The 22,559-nt window shown below is 52.9% G+C and overlaps 1 protein-coding gene across 4 annotated transcripts in view; it reads left to right on the top strand.

Moving 5' to 3' along the window:
- Positions 1–22,559, top strand: part of OSBP2 (oxysterol binding protein 2) — a 164,957-nt gene that overhangs the window by 112,449 nt on the left and 29,949 nt on the right. For all 4 annotated transcript variants that reach the window (XM_046026111.1, XM_046026112.1, XM_046026113.1 and 1 more), the window contains one exon: positions 19,326–19,582. In XM_046026111.1, the coding sequence (XP_045882067.1) occupies positions 19,326–19,582 (257 nt within the window). The remainder of the gene's footprint in view (positions 1–19,325; positions 19,583–22,559) is intronic.

The raw sequence follows: 22,559 nt of genomic DNA on the forward strand, positions 1-22,559 counted from the left end.
TGTTTCGTGTTTGGGGTTTCTATGAGCCAGAAAGCAGCTATGACTATGTAAATTGCATGTATTTTTGTGGACATAAATTTTTATTTCTCTTGGGTATACCTAGAAGAATAATTGTGGGTCATACTCTAAGTGTATGTTTCTTTCTTTTTATTTTTTAAGATTTTATTTATTTATTTATTTATTTATTTGTAAGAGAGCGAGAGAGAAGGAGAGGGAGAACACAAGCAGGCAGAGCTGCAGCAGAGGCAGAGAGAGAAGCAGGCTCCCTGTTGAGCAGGGAGCCTGATACAGGGCTCGATCCCAGGACTCTGGGATCATGACCTGAGCCAAAAGCAGATGCTTAATGACTGAGCCACCCAGGTGCCCCTACTTTCAGTTAATTTTGTGTATGTTGTGTTGTCAAGATTATTTTCTTCCTCCATGTGAATATTCAGTGAATCCTCAAGCACAATTTTCTTTTAAAAATGAAGCATTTCGGGGCGCCTGGGTGGCTCAGTGGGCTAAGCCTCTGCCTTTGGCTCAGGTCATGATCTCAGAGTCCTGAGATCAAGCCTCACATCGGGCTCTCTGCTCAGCAGGGATCCTGCTTCCCCCTCTCTCTCTGCCTGCCTCACTGCCTACTTGTGATCTCTCTCTCTCTTTGTCAAATAAATAAATAAAATATTTTTTTAAATGAAGCATTTCCCTCATTGACTTACCTTGATAATTTTGTTGAAATCAATTGATCATACTTGTATGTGTCTAGTTCTGAACTCTATTATATTCCATTATAAATGGAGTAAATGTCTAGTAAGTCATGATGTCAGGTGTAGTATAAGTCCCCCAGCTTTGTATTCGTCCCAAATGGTTTTGGCTATTTCTTGTTCTTGTGTTTCTCTATAAGTTTTAGAATTGGTCTGTCAGTTCCTACAAAAAAAGATCTGCTGGGATGTTGATTGGAATTGCATTCAATTTATAGGTTAATTTGTGGAGAATTGCTATCTTAATGATATTGAAGTTTTTAATTCATGAATGTGATATTTTTGTTTTCTTTAATTTCTCTAGGCTATGTGTTTTCTTGTATAGATTTTGTTAAATTTGTTGGCAGTATTTACTGGTTTTGATGCTATTACAAATAGTGTTTTTTAAAATGTGATTTTTCCAGCTATTTGTTGCTCGTATTGTAGAAATACAAGTGTTGTATATATAACCTTTCATTCTGCAACCTTTTTAAGTTCACTGGTTAGTTCTAGTGGCTATTCTTTACATTCCTCAGGATTTCCTGTATATGTGATTATGTTGTCTGCACTTAAAGACTTTTCACTTCTTTCTTTCTAACTTATATACTTTTTATTTCTTTCATTTCCTTATTGCACTGGCAAGGACCTCTGGTATAATATTGAATAAGAGTGGTGAGAGCAGACTTGCCTTGTTCCTGATCTTAGGAAAAGAAGTTCATCTTTTCATCATCAAGTATGATGATAACTGTAGGATTTTTTTAAATGATTTTATTTATTTATTTGACAGAGAGAAATCACAAGAGGCAGGCAGAGAGAAAGGAAGGGAAGCAGGCTCTCCGCCGAGCAGAGAGCCCGATGTGGGACTCGATCCCAGGATCCTGAGATCATGACCTGAGCTGAAGGCAGCGGCTTAACCCACTGAGCCACCCAGGCACCCATAACTGTAGGATTTTTATAGATGTCTTATGTAATGATGAGAAAGTTCCGTATTCTTCCAAGTGTCTGGGTTTTTGTCTTGAATAGGTGTTGAGTTTTGTCAAATGCTTTTTTTATATTTGTTGAGGTGATTATATTTTCTCTTTATGCTGTTAATATTAATTTAAAATGTTAAACCTCACTTTCCTGAGACAAATCCCACTTGTTCATGATATAGTAAATTTTGTAGCTGAATTTTATTGACTAATATTTTTGTCAGGGAATTTTGTTTCCATATTCAGGAGGGATCTTGGGCTGTAGTTTTCTTATAATGTCTTTGTCTGCTTTTGGTATGTGTAATACTGGTACCTTATAAGATGAGGTAATAGTGCCTCATAAGATAATCGAGATTCCCTCTTCTATTTTTTGATAAAGTTTGTATGCTAACTGTATTATTTCTTCCCTAAATATTTGGTAGAATTCACCAGTGCAGCCATTTGTACCTCAATTTTCTTTGAGGAGAAGGTTTTTAATTTTAAATTCAGTTTCCTCATAATGGCCTTTTTCTTTTTCTTATGTCATTTCTGGTAACTTGTTCTTTCAAAAAATAATCTGTTTCATCAAAGGTGTCAAACTTACTGACATCATATTTTACATAATATTCTTTTACTATCCCTTTAATAACAAAAAGAGCTATAGTGATGTTTTTTTCATTCCTGTTATTGGTAATTTGCATTTTCCTTCTTTCTTGATTGTTCTAGCTAGAGGCATATCAATTTCTAGATCATTTCAAAGAAAATCTTTCCAAAACTTTTAATATAATCTTTCCATTGTTATTCAGTTTTCTGTTTCATTGGTTTTTGCTCTTATCTTTACCATTTTATCCTTGTACTCATTTTGAGTGTCAGTTGCTTTTCTTTTTCTAGTTTCTTAAGGTGGAAGCTTAGATCATCCATGAATAAATCATCATAAATAGATTTTTTAGATCTATCATCATCTTAGATCATCATAAATATTTCTTTAAAGCCTTTCTTCTTTTGTATAATAAGCATTTAAAGCTATGCATTTCCCTCCAAGCACTGCTTTAGCTGCATCCCACTATTTGATATGGTGCATTTTCTTCATTACCCATTTCAGAAAATTTTCTAATTTCCTTTGTGTTTTTTAAAAAGATTATTTATTCATTTGTCGGGGTGGGGGGAGAGCGAGCACACAAGCGGAGGGGGAGGCAGAGAGAGAGGGAGAAGCAGGCTTCCTGCCTAGCAGGGAGACTCATGTGGGGCCCGATCCCAGGACTCTCGGATAATGACCTGAGCCGAAGGCAGGCACTCAACCAACTGAGCCACCCAGGGGCCCCTTCTCTGTGGTTTTTTTAATTTGACTCACCAGTTATTTAGAAGTGTGTGATTTGACTTCCATGTAGTTGGGTATTTTCCAGATACTTTTTTGTTATTGCTTTTTAATTCTGTAGCAGTGAGAGAACATACATTTTGTAATTTACATTTAAGACTTGATTTGTGGCCCAGCACATGCACCAATACAGTAAATGTTTCATGTATTGTTGAAAAGAATATGTATCCTGCCATTGTAGTGTGGAGTGTTCTATAAATATCCATTAGGTCAAGCTGACTGATAAAGGATACTTAGAAGATTCACAACTTCTAAATCCTTATTCACTTTTATCTACTTCTATCAGTTCCTAAGACAGTAGTACTGAAATCTCTAGCTATAATTGTAGGTCTGTCTCTTTCTCATTTCATTTCTGTTTCTGCTTCACGTACGTTCAAACTTGCCGTAAGCTGGATGCACATTCAGAAGTTTGTAAAATCTTGATGAGCTAATGTCTTGAATTTTCCTCTTTATCTCTGTCCTCAAGCCTCCTTTGGGATGTTGATCTTGTAATTGCTGTTTGCCTGGTGTTTCTTTGTCCAATATTGTACTTTTAACCGTTGGTATCGTATATTTAAAGTTGTGTATCTTGTAGAAAGCATAGGGTTGGTTAGTTTATCTATGCTTTTATATTTAAGGGGGTTCTTTGTAGATGTATCATGAGTCTTGCTTTTTTTTTTTTCCAGTCCGATAAAGTCTCTGACATTTAATCAGAGTGTCAAGACCATTTTAACCTAGTATAATTATTGATGTGGTTGGGTTTAAATCTACCATTTTGCTATTTTGGTCCATCTGTTTTCATGCACCTTTTTTTCTCCTTGCCTGCCATCTGTGGTATAGTTTTTAGTATTTAGTATTCCAATTTTTCCCCTTTATTAACCCATAGCTCTCCATCTCTCTTCTTGGTAGGTTACTCTAGGATTTACATTACACATCCGGAACACATCACAGTCTTCCTTCAAATCCTCCCTGATTCAGCTCTAAGAGCATCTAATGATGCTCTTCCATTGTCCCCATCCCCTCTGCTGTGTCCTGTGTTCCTTTTAAAGATGATATAAACCCTACAATATACTTTTTTTCCCTTGCTCGATGCAGTCAGTTATCTCTAAATGAAATTTAAGTGAGAAAACCAATATCTTTTGCGTTCACTCACCTATTTATCTCTCTTAGCACCCCTTTGTCGGGATCTGAGTTTCCGTTTGGTATCATTTTCTCTCAGGTTGAAGAACTTTAACGTTTCTTACAGGGCAAGTTGGCCAGGCACCGGTTCTCTTAGGTTTATTTATCTTTCTTTCGATTTTATTTTTGAAAGACATTTTTATGAGCTATACGATTCTAGGGTTGTTTTCTTTTTTTTTCTCTTTCAGACTGTAAAGAAGCTGTTTCTTCTTTGTCTTTGGGCACCTCCCTTCTCAGGGCTGCAGTAGCTAAGTCCCAGGGTCAAAGCTGCCCACAGATGACCCAGGGCAAGCATCTGGCCTCATGGCTTCTCAGCACCCCTGACATTAACAGCCAGTGGAGCCCATGGCACAGCGACGTGGTGTGGCGGGCCCAGGGAGCACTGTCTGGCAGAGTGTTTTATAACCTTAAAGTAACCTATGTTGTCAGCTAGCAGCGACCACCGCTGTTGTTGCCCAGCTCTCTGGCTCTGGCTCACCTGCTCCAGAAAAGGGACTCTTTGCAGGACTTGGCCATTCCAAGGCCCCAAGGCCCTCTGGTCTAAAATGGCCTCGGATATTCCTCAGCACAGTCCCCAAACGTCTTACAGCCCCCTACTACATGCTCTGTCATTCTCTCCCCCTTCTAGCATGGGTAGGCCTAGGGCAAGAACCGCAGAAAGTTCTCAGCCACAGGATGACCTAGTGAAGGGGAACACCACCAGGCCACTGTGGAGCCAATCTGAAATGGGTCTTGGGTGGAAACTTGGCCCAGAGATGTTGGACCTCTGCAGTCTGGCTGGAATTTGAGCCCACCTGGCTGTGGGGTGTTGGATTTTGCCGGATCATATTCTGACCCCCTCACAGCCCGAGTGCCGTGAGCCTCTTTGGATGTGTTCAGGTCTCTCAGCCCCATAGCCTATGTGAGAAGTCCCCGGGCACGAAGCAGTTCCACAATTGAGGGGAAGGTCCCAGACTGGGGTCACTCATGCTGTGAGGAGCCCCACTGCAGGCCCAGGGAGCAGCTGCTGAGTAATGGGGTCCCCAGTACTAGGGTGTGGGCAACGGCCCTCCTCTCAGGCTCTGCTCTGACATAAGATTTTTCCTTTCCCACTCCTGCCCACCCCCACCCCCACCTCCTCTACAGGCTTTTTTTTTTAGTATATGTGCTGCCGAAGCGAGCACCCCTCTACAGGCTTTTCCTTCCCCTGGCCTCATAGTAGCTCCCACTTCCACCACGTCACCCCTGCCTCCTGCAAGGCTCCCCAAGGTGTTATTTCCTGCCTGGAGCCAGCTCCTAGTCACCAGGACTTGGCAGTTGGAAACAGCCTTCCCTCAGTTTTCAGGAACAGTCACCTTTATTTTCTTGACCATCCATATAGGAATTTCTAATTTCCGTTTCTTCTAGAAAATAACAAACCAATATATTACCTTACAGTAAGAAATGTAACTGCCAGGAACCTGGCCCCGTAGAAAGCGGTTTTCCCCTGAAGGAGACTAGGCAGGCAGGTGGTGGGGGATCAGAGCCCGAGGCTGCAGGGAGGCTGGGACCGCGACCTTCGCCCTGGGCTTCTTGAGGGAAGGTTGGCTAAATGTCACCACACTTGTCTTTGGCCAAGTTCCTGTTAAGCAGCTTGCTTCCCGAATATGGGCTTAGTGCTGAGACCTCATTATTTTCAGATTGATTTTCCTTTTTAGCAACAACAACTTTGGTAGCTTTCCCCAAAGCCAGTCCTTGGAACTAGAGGTTACACCCTCAGCGGTGTGTAAGCTGGTCTTGCTGGTAGGGTCCCCCTAAACTGTGGGCAGTGACTGCCCCTGCCCTGAGTCCAGCAGATGTGGGTGCGGGGGAGACAGGGCAGGGAGATGGTGGTAGACCTGGGTTGGGACACAGCCTCCGTGGGAGCTGTTCCACACTAAGTGGTGGGGGAAGGACCCATGCAGAGGGGAGAGGGTGCCGCTGAATGCTTCCCTCAAGTCTTTTCTGGTGCAGACCTATCCTCGGCCCCTTTGCCTCCTCCCCACTCTGGATCTGAGCCCTGGAGCCGAATCTTCAGGTGGCAGACACGGGCTCAGCCTACCTGGCTGGATGCAGTTACCCTGGGTCGGCTTTCTGCTCCGTCTCACAGTGGTGGGGGCATCCATGGATCCTGGCCTCTGTCCTGGCTCCCAGGGCTTCTTCAGAAATGAGTAGTTCTGCTGAATTGTCAACCCCAGAGGAAGTGATTGTTTACACAGTCCTGTCCTCCTCTTCCCACTCCCAGAGCTCAGCAACCTGAGGGGCCCCAGGGCCTGGGACCCCAGGATCGAGGGCATGTCTGTGTGAACCTAACTGCAGCTGGCAAGCCTTCTCTGCAGAGGGCCTTCTTCTTACAGGAGCAAATCCAGGGAAGGAATGAGATCTGCTCCAAGTCACATGGCCTGTCGGTGTCCAAACTAACACTTAAACTGAGGGCCTGTTCTGTGGTCTTCCGTAATGACCTGGGAACATGAGAAACAGAAAACAAAGAACTACATTGGCAATCAGCCAGGCCTTAAATTCTTCCAGGTGCAGGAATACCTTCCTCGGCCTCACTGACCCTCACGTCAGCCTCTCTCCATCAGTTCTGGGTCAGGGCTCATGGCCCCTAGCAGCCTGAGGCTGCGCCTTTGGCTTCCCAAGAGCCCCCACAAGGGAGAGCTGTCCAGTGCCGTTGGTGTCCTCCAGGAAAAATGCTCAGATGCTGACAAATACAAAGAGATGGCAGGCTCCCCGGTGAATAAAAGGAGCTTTGGAGGAGCCAAAATAGCCTCCACAAAAATCATCCCCACCGCACCCCACCCCCCTTCTCACAGCCTCACTCTGTGCCTGTTTTCTGTGCCCGTTTTCTTTTGTGTCTGCCAAGTGTGCTCTTCTGGTGTTGCCATTAGAGGCAGGCCTTCCCTAGGGGGCACTTCTGCCACCTCAGGTTCTGCATGCCTGGCTGGGCCGGGCTCAGGGACGCCTCCAGAGATGCAGAGTGACGGAGTGCAGGAGTGCCTGGACCCGGAGGCACAAGCTTTTCCAATGATGAGCCTCCCACCTGCTCCCCTGGCCCCAGACAGGCCTCTTCTGTGGGCGTTCTTGGCCACCCAGCAGGCAGGGCACTGGGGACAAGGGAGGGCAGCCCCCCAACTGTGTGGCACGTTTGAGTGGGCAGGGAGAGGCTGCCACAGACATCGGACAGACAGATGAGGTCATCTTGAGGGGAACTGCTGGTGATCGTTTCTTTGCTACTTTACGCTTCTTTCTACTGAGCTTTTCAGTTTTTCTACCTCAAGTGGGGATCATTTTTATAGCCTGGGAATAATGGCTGCTATTTGTGGCCTCATTGTGGGCCAGGCACTGTGCTGAACACTTCAGAGGCATGAACCCATTTTACAGATGAAGAACTAGAGGTTAAGCGGTTACTCAACTGTGCAAGGCCACAGGGGGGATGCGTTCCTGGCCTGTTTGACTCATGAAAGGGGAAAGCAGCTCTTTCTTGGGCAGTTCAGTGAGAGAGGCTCCTTTATCCCCTTGTTTGTTTAAGGCATGGGTTGTCTCAGCTGCCTCCCATGGAACGCAGTCTGGGACTCCACCTCCACGGGACTATGGGTCTCTCCCCGCCCTCCCCGCACAGCTCAGCCAGGATCAGGCCCCCTCCATCGCCACCCTGCAGACAGAAGAGGGAGGGCGCCCGAAGTAGGTGTGCAGGGTGGGAAAGAGGATCTTTACAGGGACCTTGCAGTGAGGTCTGGCCAAGGGGGGTAGGTCACAGGTCAGCTGGGTTGTGAGTCACTTCGCTTTGGATTCCTGTGGTAGCTCGAGAGCCAGGGGCGGCGTACAGGAAAGCCCTGAACCTGGGCTCCTCTCCTAATCCCAAAGCACTGTGGTCCTCCCCACCACTCACGCCCGCACGCCGCAGCAGTTCACAAAACTCTTTTCCACCCGTTGTCTCTGGTGTCGTCCATTCATTCAACGGGCTCCTAGTTCCTGCTTGGGCAAGGGAGGACCAGCCAGGCAGACATGGCTCCTGGGTGATGGGACCCTTCCCCCCACCTTCGGGCCCCCTGCCTCGACTCACTCCTTGTGAACGCCCAGAGGCAGCTGCATGTGGGAAGTTCTTTAGGGTGATTACATGGACATCAGATGGTTTCCAAGGATAAGCAGCTGTGGCTGTCCTCAGGCCAGGAAAATGTAAACTAGTCGTTTCCAATGACCTGCTCAACAGTGCTGGCGCCGTCTGGGACAGATCAGTGGATTCTCATGTGGGGGCTGCCAAATCTTGGTTTAGAATTGAGTCCCCTTTGCTTTGGCCTTGAGATGCACGTGTGCACCGAGTGAAATGAAACAGAGAAGTGGGATTCCTTGTTGTCAATTAAGGATCCTTCTTGCTGGTCCCATACCCATTAACCAAGGGCTCAGGTGAAAGCTGCAGCTCCTTGTTCCGGTCAGCTCACTCTAGGGGAGCACGCTGCAATAGCCCGGGGCCCAGCCCTTATGCACCTGCCTCTGGGTGGCTGGGGAACAACCCACTTCAGCACCTTGTGTCCTGGGGCGAGTCTCCCACCAAGACAAGGCAGCCAGGTGAACCAGAGGCCCTGGGAGGGCATCAGCTCCCTACAGGGCTTGACCTGAATGATACCCTTACTCCCTCAGAGAGACTCGCCCCCCTCCCCCCGCCAGAAACCGCAGGTTAGAGTGGAAGGTAACCGAGGCTGGGCACTCTGCCGGGTGGAGGTGGCTGTGGGCGGCAGGTTGTCCTCAGCGTACAGCGGCTGCCGTAATTGGAGCACACACCTCTATTTTTACGTTCCATCTCTGTAGCAGTGTTTATTTTCCTGGTGGAGGTGGGCCCTGCTTCCATAGCTCTTCCTCATCCTGAGAATACCGTGTGGCTCCTGGTCCCAGGTTTCTGCCCAGTCGGGGAGGCACCAGGTTCTGTCGGGATCCCGTCACTCATGTGAACTTATTTTTCACCTTTCACTGTGGCTCGTGGCTTTGACCCCAGCCGCCTCCAGTGAGAGGAAAGGAGATGAGTTTCTTCGCCCTTGGGGATTTTTGCCCGCCTTCGGCTTGCTGGAGCCTGTAGCCAGTCAGGGGATCCCAGGGAATATATTTCCCCGGGAAGGTAAGAGATTTGGCAGCCACGGATGTGTCTGTGGGCTGAGGGTTCTGCCTGCCCCTTGTGGCTCTGGCAGATGGAAGCAAAGCCCAGTTTCTGTATCAGCTCCTACACCTGCATCCCACAGGCCGCATCCCTTGGCCTTGCTGATCATTGCCCTTAGTTAGGGTGTCACCCCTGGACCCCTCTCTGGGGAAAGTTGCCGGAGAGCCCAGATACGGTCTCAGCAGGTACCCGATGCCCTCAACATGCCCTGTGCTGGTCACCAGAGAAAGAGGAGGGGAGGTGAGCCACAGACCAAAGGCCAAGACAATGGTGGTGCTCTGGCTTGTGTTTCCCATCTGCCTGCCAGGGTCTCACAATTTATTTATTGTTACTGGATTTTTCCATCCACGTGGATCCTGACACTCCTTCCAGGGCCCTTGAGTCCAAGCTTCTCTGAGTATTCAGTCACCTGCCCCCTTTGGGGAGGGATGGCATTCATCCTATTTTCCAAAGCTGCTTTTCTATTTTTACTTATTTTATTTTAAATCATCACCGATTCCCTTTTTGCAGAGCTCTCTACAAGACTAGTGTCCCACAGGACCTACTCTGGGGAAGGCAGCCTTGCTTTCCTTCTGGGATCCCCAGTCAGGAAGGACCATCCATGCCTTGGCAGCCACTCCCATTCCCACGAGCCCTCAGTGGCTCCCTGTCACAGCTGACCCGGTCCACGTGCTTCGCTCCCTAGACCAAGCCCTCTGACCTCATGCACTGCACTTTAGGGGTGCTTATACTCAGTGCTGCGGGAGGGTGCCCCTGCTCCCTCCGTGCCCTGCAGTGTCACCATCCCACCGTGCATGCACCTCCTCCCAGAGGCCCCTGGGGGACCCAGCCCAGACTTGAAGTCCCCTATCCAACACTGTCACCAGGAGCTCCCGATCCCCTTCTCTGTCAGAGGTCACAGGCTCCCTATTCTCTCAGAAGCGCCCAGAGACCTCTCAGCCTCCCTCTCCCCCTTGCCTGAGTGGGGCAGAGTGCCAGCAGTTTCCCCTCCAGGGCAGGGGACCAGAACACCTGCGCCACCGGCTAGGCAGGGCTCGCCTCCCTGCCTGTCCCCACTCCCCAGGCCAGCTTCAGGACCCTGGCAGGCACGGGGTTCACTCAGGGCTGGGTACAGCAAGCTGCCCCCGTCCCTCGTCCCTCAGACTCCGGGGCTATGGAGCAGCAGGGGCCCCCAGGCTCTCTGTAAAGACCACACCACCAATTCCAGCTCCCCCTCCTAGGAGCCTTGGGGTCTTTCGCATGATCCTTAACTTCCGTGTCACCCTTCCCTCTTTGGGGTGTGATTCTTGCCAAACACCATGTTGCACGTAGGAATGACACAGCTATGGAAGCGCAGAGTAGAGTACTGCTGAGCGCCCGGGCTGGTCATACTCAGACTCACCGAAGTCCCTTGACATCCAGTCCACCTGCCTCGGTGCCTGCTTCTCTCTCTTCTCAGCAGCTGCCTAATTGGATTCTGTGATCCAATTCCGGCAGCCTAACAAAGCTCCCCAAAACTAAATAAAAGTCACCAAACCTGCTGTAATTGAATTTTTGAGGGGCTAACGCTGCAGATTGGAAATGGCTGTTTTCTGCGGGGAGTGCAGCACCCCCCGCGGTTCCCACTTGAAACTGATGCCCTCTGCATCTGTGTCTTCCCAGAGGCCTTTGCACAGCCAGACCTGCTCCCTGTGCGGAGTCCTTCCGGCTCAGGGTGGACAGAAAGCCCTGCCAAGGGGGCATCAGGGACCCCGAGGAGCTGTGTCCACAAAGGGGAAGGGAGCAGTGTCTCTCCCCATTAACCATGCTGCTGGCCTCGCGGGGGCTATGCTGTGCCAGGATTAGTCCTGCTGGTGAGGGAAGGGACGTCAGCGGCCCAGGGTGAGTGGGTGGCAGGCCGCAGGTGTGCAGCCCTTGTCGCCCTAAGGCAGGCTCTCCCTGCCGTGGCAGGAGCAGGCTTCTTCACCATTCTCCCCATGGAAGGCCAGGACAGGGCCTGTGGTGAGAAAGGACACACAGACATTGAGACAACATGTGTCCGGGGCCTCGGGGTGGAGGAGCCATCTGGCAGACGGAGCAGATGAGGAAAGAAATCTAGGGAATAAGGCTGAAGTGGAAAATCGCCGAGGCCCTGAGGTCTCTACAGGGGGAATGGGGGGAGCTGAGGGGCCAGGAAGGGGAAAGAAGTTGCGTCAATGACAGGTGGCTTGCTGGGCATGGAGCATGGGGCCTGGGGTGGGGGAGTTCCAGCTCGGGACCCTGCTGGGGCCTGTGTGCTTGTCCCTCTACTCCCATAGGCCTGTACCCTTCCTCTGCAGTCAGGACCCATCTCAGCATCACCCCCTGCCACACACACACACACACACACACACACACCCCTCATATAGCCTAGTACTGGGTTCAGGTGCAGAGAGCCGGGTGAGAGCTGGGCTTCCCTGGGCCTTGACCTTGCCTGTCCTGAGGCCTCTACACAGCCACGGCTGCTCTCACTCATCTCCAGTACAGTGGGTAAGGAGAGAAGACCCCTGGCCATCCTGTGCCCAAGGAGCTCATGGGCAGATGAGGGCAAAGCCAGGCTTCCCAGAGAAACGAGCAAGAGACAGTACAAAATGGAGTGTCCCCAGGGCCTCCAACTCCCACATCCCCACTATGTTTCCCTGCCCCCCCCCCCCAAACCAGTCTGTGCTGCCTTTTGCTTTCTTGGTTCCAAGGCTGTGTTTGCTGCCCGTCCCCATCTCCACCTCACACAGGGCTTCCCCACCCAGAAACCTGATCCATTTTCCTCCACAGATGAGAAAATAAAAAAAGCTCTACTTCTAAAAATAGCCTACCTGGCTCCACTGTTGTGTTTCCATGGCAACCCCCTCCTTCCTGGAGTCCCATGGTAAAAGAGAGTAAAACAGGGTCCCAGCCCTGTTGGGGGTTCCTAGAGGGCTCCTCAGTCTAGGCTGGCCATCAAGGGCATTGAGGAGAGCCCCAAGTGGGGAGCAGGGGCAGGGGGCACAGCCAACACTCTGGGACTCCCTGTGGCTCCAGGCCTCTGTGGTTTGAAGTAAGCTGAAGACTGGTAACGAGGACCAGGATCTGGAGGGGTCGGGGGTCCAGTAAGTCCTGGCTCAACACTGGCTCCATGCTGGGCACTTAAGTCTTTTTCCAGAGCAGCTGTGGATATCCCCACGCTTGGAGATGAGTGCACTTAACCCCCGGCCACGTGGGGTCAAGGCAGGACTGCTTGGCCAGACCTCAGCTCCTCTCTGAGCAGAAGGAAGACCTATGTGCCAGGTTTTGGGGGGTGAGGGTACACAGGGACATGTGAGGACTCTGTGCCTAGGGAGGGGTCTCCCTGTTTAACGGGAGAGCATCCAGGGACCACACCACCCCAGGCAGTAAGTCAAATGTGATGATCCACGGCAGGTGACTGCGTGGCCCAGTGTTGAACTCAGCCACAGCTCCCTGGTGTGGAGCTGAATAACGGCCCCCAAAGATGTCCATGTCCTAATTCCCAGAACCTGTGCACATGTTGCCATACATGATGGAGGGATCCTGCGGGTGTGGTTAAAGACACTGTCATGGGAAGACTCTCCTGGACTAGCCAGATGGGCCCGTGTCATAACAAGTGTCCTTCTAGGAGGGAGGCCAAGGGTCAGAGTCCAGGGTACACTACTCTATTGGCTTTGAGGATGGGGTCGGGGCTGCAGGCCAGGGAATGTGGGAAGCCTCCACTCGCCTAGAGAAGGCGAACAAGAAAACAGATTCAGAAACAAGAAACAGATTCTCCCCTGGGGCCTCCAGGAGGAATGCAGCCCTGACTTTAGGGCTGATTTCAGTGCCCTAAAACACCTTGGTTGTACAACTTATGATCTCCACAACCCTCAGGAACAGATGAGCGTTGTTTTAGCCACTGTTTTTGTTCCTTAGGGTTGCCATAGCAAACAACCACAAACTGGAGGCAGAGAACCAGAGAAGTTCATCCTCTTACAGTTCTGGAGGCCAGAAATCTGGAATCAAGGTGTTGGCCAGGCTGTGCCCTCTGAGGGCCCAAGGAGAATCTGTTCTAGGCCTTTCTCAGCTTCCGGTGTTGCCAACAGTCCTTGGCATTCTTTGGCTTGTGAACATATCTGTCCCTCCAGTCTCTCTGTCTCTGCATCACGTATATTTCAGTGTCTTTTCTTCTCTTAAGGACATCAATCATATTAAGGAGCCACCCTATTCAAGTATGACCTCATCTTGACCAATTATATCTGTGACAACCCTTCTAAATAAGGTCACATTCTGAAGTTCTAGGAAGGACATGCATGAGGGGGCCGGGGGAGGACTGGCCAAGCCAGTATGGCAACTAAAGGTTGGAAACTCTTATACGCAGAGAGGTTGCCATGGATGAAAGGCCACTGTCAGGCTCTGCGGGCCTGGCCAAGATGGACAGGCAAGTTGTGACTGCTGAGTTTTATGGATTTATTCTCTTCATGTTGTTGTTGTTTTGGACAGAGCAGGTGGGGGAAGGGGAGAGGTGGAGAGCGAGAACCCCTAAGCAGGATTCATGCCCAGCAAGGAGCCCATCGTGGGGCTCGATCTCATGACCCTGAGATCATGACCTGAGCCAGCATCAAGAGTAGGACGCTCAACTGACTGACCCGCCCAACATACTGGGATATATTCCCTCCTCACAGAAAGAACTCATTCTTGTGTGTAGCTGGTGAAAACTGATGGGCATTTTAGGAATCAGTGCCTTTCTAGAAATGGTGGTGTCTGAGAATAGGCTGGCCCATTTGTTTCACATGGTTCCACGGTCCCAAGAGCTGCCCACACCTCAACTCGCGCTCCCAGTCTGCCTCAGGGGCCAAATCAATTTTTTCTTTAGTGTTCTGCAGTCTGGAGCTTGGGAGTGCCACCGGCTAAGGAATGTCAGGCTGAGTTCCCCCGCTGTTACGGAGAATTCATTTTCATTAGAAGGTGCAGGTCTGCTGGCCCTGTGTGGTCCCTGGGGAAGATCAAGAGCAGAATCGGCTTCTCTGTCTTCCAGGCCCAGTGTCCTTGTTTCAGCCTCTGCAGTCACTCACTCAACAGGCTCCTGCTTAGCCTCTTTGCTGGGGAGGTTTGATCGGAGTGTTCGAAGCGTGCCAGGAGCAGCGGTGCCCAGAGCAAGGCCTGAGGAAGCGTGGTGGGAGTTCAGAAAGGTGGCCTTGGCAGCCCTGCTGGGAAGCACAGCAGGACAGCCGCTGGTCTTTTGCAAAGCAGGCATGAGTCTTGTGGGAGGATGAGCCCATGAGCCCATGACGGGCCAGGGGATGGGACACCCCAGCTCCGCCCCTCACACCCGTTGGACCCTTCCTGCTCTGAGCCTCAGTTTCCTCAACTGTGAAATGGGGGCGCTAAGGGTGCAAGGTTAGGACGCTGCCCTCTCATCCAGCTGCTTCCTCGCTGGGCAGTGGGAAGCTGCCTCTTCCAGAGTTTGTTTTGTGAGCTGCTGAGAGTGCAGTCCATGCAGCATTTCCAGAGGGCCCCAGCCTGGTGCAGAGCCAGCTGGAAGCCAGATGGGGGAAGCAGAGCAGGTGGCTGCAGGGAGCTCAGCGGAGGCAGGTAGTGAGGGGCCCCTGCAGGGCCAGGGTGACAGGGCCTGTCGTGGAAGGAAGGGGAAAGACTCGCCCCAGTGAAGGGACCAAGATTCCTGGTGAAGGGATCGAGGGAAGGATGGGCAGAAAGGTCCTCACCAAGCAAATGAGAGGTGCCCCATGTACTTTGGGGTGCTTTCACTGGCCCCTTTGCTCACACCTGCTGCCCAGTAAAGACAGCCCCCTGCCTGTCCTCTCCTGCCTGCCCCCTGACTGTGCTGAGAGAGGAAGTGAGCCCCACCACTGTGCCCCTGCAGACCTAAGTGCCCCCCAGCACTGCGGGCCCTTGATGGCAGCAGCTGGTACGTGGCCTGTGATCAGAGGCTGGCATCTCACCACCTGGGGAGGAGGCTCTGATAGCAGGTGCATAAAGCAGCCTCTCCCCCCACCATGGACTCCTCTCCTGGGAAAGGTATCTGGGTCATCTGTCCCAGGTCCCAGGGTCTGAGCCCTTAGCAAATGCATCTTAGCCATTTGGAAAGGTCTGGGCCCTGTCTGACAGGAGGGACTCAGTAAAAGCTAATTACAGCTTCCTTTGCTGTGGCTCCAGCGTCTGACCTTGACCAAGCCCCTCTCCTCTGTCTGGGCCTCAGTTTTCCCATCTGAAAGCAGAGGCATGGGCCTGGGTACAATGGGCATGACCCAAAGGCGCCCGTGCTCTGGAGGGAGTTCAGGGGCCAGTCTGCCATCTTGGGCTCAGCCTAGCCATTCCACAAGCGCTGTCACCTGACGGCCCAAGAGGCTGGGCCCGAACACTCTTGCTACCCCTATATCAGCTGACCACAGCTGAAGAAAATGGGAGAAATGAGTGCAGCAGAAGACGGGGAGGACCGGGAGCACCCTTACAGTCAGACACTTGTCCTTTATCTTAGGGCCAGAGTGTGCCTCCCCCAAAGCCCTACCAGTTGTGAACAGTGTGAGCAGTGGCTAAGAAGGAGGCGCCTGGGAAAGTAGAACATTTTCTGGTGCTCTCCATAGCGGCCCTGGGGGACAGGCAGCGGGGACTAAGGGCCCACCAGGGCTCTGGGCACTTCCAACAGCAACGCTTTGCCAGCCCCACCCCCACTCCTAGCTTAACCCCTGGGCCTTATGCTGAGCCGCAGAGTTCAAGGTGTACCCGGAACTCAGGCATTGCTCAGGGCACTAAGCTGTGGCCTTCACGTGGGCTTTGAGGCAGGCCAGGGCAGGAGCTCCTGTGGCCCACGAGCCTGGCTTTGACCTCACCCTAGATTTCAGTTGCTGCTCTTCTTTAATTCATAGAGTTGCAGAATTTCTGTAGGATTTTACATTTGTGGATATGTTAGTGTTGACTGTTTTGTGGATTAAACCGAGGGGACAGGCAGGGTCATAAAATGGTCATAAAAGCTTGAGAACCCCCAAGGCCATAAGCTTGAGAACCACAGGCTTGAACAACTTTGTGCATACAAGTGTTTGTCTTCCTTTGGACCAAATTCTGCTACATCCCCTCCCCATGCAGTGGAGTTCCCCGATCAAAGGAAGAAGCAGGCCATGCAAGCTGAAGGGCCATTTTTCCGCCCTTGAAGGGTAACTGCTGGTTTATCCTTCCGAAAGCCAAAGCTAATTCAGTGCCATTCACTATTTTTTCTAGTTCGAGTAGCGTCACAGTAATAGTTTTACTTATGCCTCTAATAGCGAGTTTCATCTCTCTTTCTCATGTGAGTCTGCTCCTTGCAAGGACCCCTGACCCCACACTAAGACCTGGAGACTCAGCATGGTCAGAGGTCATCGTGTCAGAGGCAGAGGCCCCTTCCAGGGTTTAGCTCTGCTTCCGCCCAGGCCTGAGTGGGGGGTTGTTCCCAGCACTGTGCTCAGCGGAACAGCCCCTGACACCGTGGGGGAAGTGAGCAGCTAGGCCACATGTCAGGCCACATGTCTGCTAGGCGCCACCGTGGAGGACTGGCCAGGGACTGGGACTGCCTGGGAGCATGGCTGTCACTAGATGGTCATAGCCTTGCAGCTGGGTGGGTGTGGCCATCAGCCCTTTTCTGCTGGGTTCAGAGGTCCTGTTCTTTCCAGCCCTTAGCCTCCTGTGGCTACGCTGACCTCTCTGTCCCTTCAGTCTGTTCATCTTGCCACTTGCCACCAGTCTCGTCTTTCCCATGGATCTCTGCTTGAGTGCCCCTACTCTCCCTCTTCCGCTGTCTTTCTGGGACAGAATCTCCCTGCCCACCCCCACAGAACACACTGTGCTGGTCGGTAACCGCTGACCCAAGAATCTTCCCATCCTTCCTCCAACGACACAGCCCGTGATTTGGGAGCAGAACAAGTACATCCCCACGTCCCTGGCTGCTGGACCTGTACCCTAAGAGCTGCTTATTAACAAGTTAACTAGAAATGCGCTTTCTCTGCCCACCACAAAGGCAGAGGTTCCAAGTTAGCCTAGTTGTGCTTCTTGCTTAGAGAACGGTATGTGTGCATGGGGGCGGGGGTGGGGGTCCCATTCAGGCTGACCCGCAGCTGGCGTGTCCACACACAGCCCTTCCAGTGTACAGCAGCCCTTGCTCTGACCGGTTGATGGCTGGCCATTCTGGGCCATTCTGGGTGTTACACATGTTAAACCTGGAAAGGTGACGGGAGCTTATACGGTAATTGAGTGCCCAGGCTCTGAGGCTCGACAGACCTGGATTCGGATCCAGCTCTGCCCCTTAACCACAGCGCCCGAAACGGAAGGCTTGGTGTCCAAGAACGTGCCTTTCCTCCCTTCTCACTGTCTGCTGACAGTGCGTGAGGCTGTGCGTGAGGCTCAGTGAGTGAGGCTCAGCGTTCATGCCGCTCAAGCGGGTGGCCCAGAGGCTGGCGCCACACATGCGTCTCCAGACCCCGGGTCATTTCTGAGCCATCGCTGGGCTAGCTACGGTGGGGGAGAGGGAGAGCCCCTGCCCCAGCCTGGATGATGCTAGTCCACTGCACCCCCAGCCTCCAGCCCATGCGGATCCCGTGCCACCGGCTGGCCTGGCACCACCACCTGCTGAGGGCAGGCTCAGAGTCATAACTCAGCCACAGCCACCCCCACGCGCCCTGTCTGTCATGGGAAGAAAGCTGTTCCCTCACAGTATGTGCCTTTGTAAAAAATTTTGTATCTTGAGTTACAGATTTCCTTCCCCCCCACCAAAAAAAAAAAAAAAAGTTTTGTGCTGATTGTTTCTGAAACCAGACATTTCAGAAACCCCTGGCACTTACAGGCTTGGACACTCACGTGCCAGCGACAGCCTGTCTATGGTCACATGGAGCAGAGCCCAGGCCAGCTGCCCACCTACCCCACCCACAGCATTGCGCCCCCCACCATGAGGTCCCCACCACCCTGCAAGTCTTTGAACACAGGCAGGGCTGGCAGCGGGCTGTGCTCCAAGGCACCCCAGACTCCCAAGAATGACCCCTTGAGGGTGCCCAGGCGGCTTTTTGAGAAGTGAGTGGGATCGGCCGGTGGAGAGGGGGCGCCCGGTGGAGAGGGGGCGCCCGCCTGACCCTGGTGTGAAAAGGGTGGCTGCGGAGGCAGACTAGCCGGGGGGACCCCAGCTACCTGTCTGTCCCTGGGGGATGGCATCGTCCCTACCCTGACAAGGCCACAGAGATGCCATGGCCCATGTCTGGACTAAAGAGATTTGATAAATGGGAGTTGCCTTGGTCGTGCAGGGGAGGTGTGTGGGGACCTACAGGGGAAAGGCTGGGGGGCAGAAGCAGGGCAGGGGAAGATGACTTTGGCCTGGGGGTCTTTAGACAGGCTCTGAAGATAGGGGGCATGGGGCTGGGTCTGGGTAGGGGTGAGGCCTGTGAGGAGGTGGGGGAACTAGGAGGTGGTTGCAAGCAGTGAGGGCCCTGTGGGAGAGGCCCTAAGCCTGAGCACTCACTCAGGTTTTGCACAGAACAGGGCAGTTCTGCCTGGCCTGGTGTTGGGCGTGGAGCTCGGGGTAGAGTGAGGCCGATGGGAAAGTATGGGTCGGCTTCGGCTAGGACCATGATGTGGGGAGAGGAGCTGGCCTTCATCTGGTGTCCCTGGTCTTTGACGGGAGCGGCTCCTCGCTGCGATCTCCACGTCCCCACCCAGCACGAGCACCCTGGCCCGTGTGGCGCAGCTTAGGGGGCTAGTGCCCCCCACACAGGCGGGTGTCTGCAGGCCTGCCCCTTCCACAGTGCGGGGCAGGCACTGTCTGTCAAGCTAGTCCCCCTTTCCTTCCCCTCCCATGGACTCAGGAGGGCCCACGCCCACCCTAGAGGGCTGGCTGGGAGCAGGAGCTAGAACCAGTTAGGGCACTGTTTGGGGGGGGGGGGCTCTATCTGCTCCCTCCTCCTGGGCCCAGGCCACGTGGGCTTCTCAGTGCTGTGTTGGCCAGTTAACAACCCTGGCAACGCTTTTCCCTTCCTCAGATGACTCTGGGGACGACGACGACGAGACTGCCTCTCCAGCTGACAAGAGCGAGCTACACTGCACCATCCAGAGCCTCTCCTTGAAGTTGGACGACCTCAGCACGTGCAATGACCTCATTGCCAAGCATGGCGCTGCGCTCCAGCGCTCCCTGAGTGAGCTGGACGGCCTCAAAATCCCCTATGAGAGCAGTGAGAAGCTGAAGGCCGTGAACGAGCGGGCCACCCTCTTTCGCATCACCTCAAATGCTATGATCAATGTAAGTACCCACCTGCACTGCTGGCCCCCACGCAGCTGGGGACAGGGCTCCCAGAAGGGGCCACTCCCTGTCACCAGCACCGCAGTCCCCAAGTAGGTAGTGGCCAGGGTGCTTGACAAACCAAGACTCCTTTTCTTGGTGGCCTCGGGTCATTTCCCAAAGCCTCCTGCCATGTCTGTAGCTGTCTGCTGGGGACCCCAGTGAAGTGTGAATCCTGATGGGGGCTTGGGGCCTAGGCGAGGAGGGCCAGGGCCCCAGGTGGAGCAGGTGGCTCCGCCCACACACTGGGGCCAACGTGGCCGTGCTGATCCACAATGGCTGCTACTGCTCCTTCCCCAAGTTCGCCACTCAGAACCAACAGGATCAGGGCCCCGTAACCCCTGGAGGAGGTGTGCAGCTGGAGGCCCAGTGCCATGGGTTCCCTTAGCCAGGAGAGCTTGAAGGTGCACCTGCCAGAGGTCGTGCCAACCTGACAGTAGCCAAATGAGTAGCCACAGTCCATAAACTGAGAGGCACAGCCTTGGGGATCGCCACTTTCCATGGGGTTCTGGAAGCCACACTGCTGTGACTGGGAGCTGGGAGGGTCTGTCCGTGGAGGCAGAGAATATAATGCTTACCTGGGCTTCCGGGTCCTTTTTCTTCCTGCCCCATGAGTTTTTCCCCAAGATGTGGATGCTCTTTTAGGCCTCCATCCTGTAGATATAGGTCTGACCGCAACAGCTTCCTCCCATGGACAGCCCCCAGGAGGGGCATATCGGGACAAGGAGACCAGAGAGGGGGAGGTGTGGGGAAATGGAGGCCACCTTAGAGGAGGTGGCCACATCCAGAGGCGGCGGCTCAGGCAGGCCATCAGGTTGGCCAGAGACAATGGGCAGTACTAGCGCCCAGCCTCCAATCGAGGCGTTTCAACCAGAGCTGAGCCAGTAGTTGGAAAGAGGCCAGAAGCCAAGAGAAGAGTGGGAAGGTGGACGCTGGAGCCCACGGCGGGGCCAAGACCTTGGGGTAAAACTGTGGCCATCAGAGACTTGCCCCAGGTCTGACTCACTGGGACTGTGGGCAGTCCCTGTGGGGAGAGTAGACCATGCCCACCCCCCACACCCTCCCCGCACCCACCCTGCCCCTGGAGCTGCCACTGGTGCAGGAGGAGACCTGAGGAATCTGCACCCTGGGGCCTGAAGCAAGCGCAGACCTTTGTCCACACACACAGGGGTGAATCTGGGGGTGCATTGGGCGTGTCTGCCCAGAGGCTGCCCTGTGAGTCGGTCCCATCATCGGTTTGTAATCGCTTTGTCCTGTGCTATCCCTCTTGGGCCAGCCAGCCTCCTTATAGCCCCCAGACTCTCGGGGTCTGGGTCACTGCCCTTCTTGCAGTGACAGGCCCAGATATGCAGCGCTTGATGACAGAATGACGCACTTGTGTTTCCCCACTGGGCCCGGAAACTGTCGCCCACTCGCAGCTTCCCCGGCACGGCCTCCCCGCCTGCCAGGACCGAAGAGGCTTTGTCTCGAGTAAGCAGCTCTGACTTTTCCCAGATAATGAGCTTCTCAGCTGGTGTCTTTAGCAGAAATCTTTTATCAGGCATCAGAGGCTCGTCTGTGTTAGGAAGCCATAGAAACCGCGCACCATCTAAGTGTATAATGAATTGTTTGATGGGAAGCAAGCCCCTGGGGTGAGTTACAGAACCTTGTTTGCAGTTCCAGCACTGGGAAAGTCCACCCGAGTGACGGAGAGCTGCACCCTGGGCTGGGCTCCGCCCACGCACTGCCCCGAACCTGATGTGAGGGCCCCTCCCACCTACCTCCCCTGTGGGGGGGCACACCCAGAAGTGAGGGGCTGGCCCCAGCAGGCTGTGCTGGCAGCCCAGACCTGGGTGGAGGCCTGCCTTTCTCCTGGGACCCATTCCTGACACTGTTTCTCACAGGGCGGGAACCGAGTCAGTTCTGGGCAAGGAGTTCACTTACACAGTTGTCAGACCCCAAATGTCTAAACTCACACTTTCTGCAGAGGCCCCTGGACAAAGTAACCCCAGCCCTGGCCAGGCCTTGGCTTCTACCCCTATTACAAGGAAGGGGTTGGACCAGGGATCTGTAACTAAGGAAGCCATGTACATTCACACCCAAGACCACTCACCCCTTGCTACAACCTCGTTAATACCACTAGGTTAGTGCAAAGTGGAAACCAAGGCTCAGAGAAGTCACCTGAGCTGCCCAGGGTCACCCAGCTGGTAGGTATCCGAGCCAAAATGCAAGGTTGGGTCTGTGAGGCTCATGGGGGCAGTGATGCCCCCACACGCTCAGAGGCAGTGAGGATGAGACCGCCAAGGGTGGCAAAGGCCCCCTCCTCTCTGTGGTCAGCACACGGACTAGGGGGCCTTGCATTACCAGGGTAAAGCCCCCCAGTCTCAGGACCTGAGTCCCTGCTTTGTGTCTAACCTTTAGGCTGCAGCCGCACCAGGGCGCTTCCTGGGAAGCTGGGGACCCAGGATGAGTGGAAGTCACCCCCGTTGTCCCCAGAAGGCACAAACCGTGGTTCCCCAGGTCATTCCAGTTCTTGCTATGAGAGGAGGAACCTGTTTCTCCCCACTGTTGAGATCCCTTTGCAACGCCCCCTCCTGCACCCTGACTGATACTCTTGCCCTCTGGAGGGAAGCTTCCAGCATCCCCCATGCCTGAGTTTGGGGACTCTATTCCCACTGCCACTAGAGGGCAGGCCCCCCTCCTGTGAACTGTGAATGGCTGTGGTTTTCCTCGTCATGGGCTCCGACTGAGATTGAGTCCTACAAGTGGAGAAGCAAATGAGGGATGGCTGGCCAGAGCCTGTGGAGGAGCACATCTTGCAGAGGGTCCTGGGCAAGCAGCACTCTTCACACACAGAGGGACCAGCTGTGCACCTTCACTTTTACCCAAGATGGCCAAGAGTCTGGGGTTGTTGAGCCTTCAGGAGAAAAGTCAGAGGGACAATCAAATCTCCTTCAGA

Source organism: Meles meles, chromosome 12 (assembly GCF_922984935.1).
Source record: "Meles meles chromosome 12, mMelMel3.1 paternal haplotype, whole genome shotgun sequence".
Classification (NCBI taxonomy): Eukaryota; Metazoa; Chordata; class Mammalia; order Carnivora; family Mustelidae; genus Meles; species Meles meles.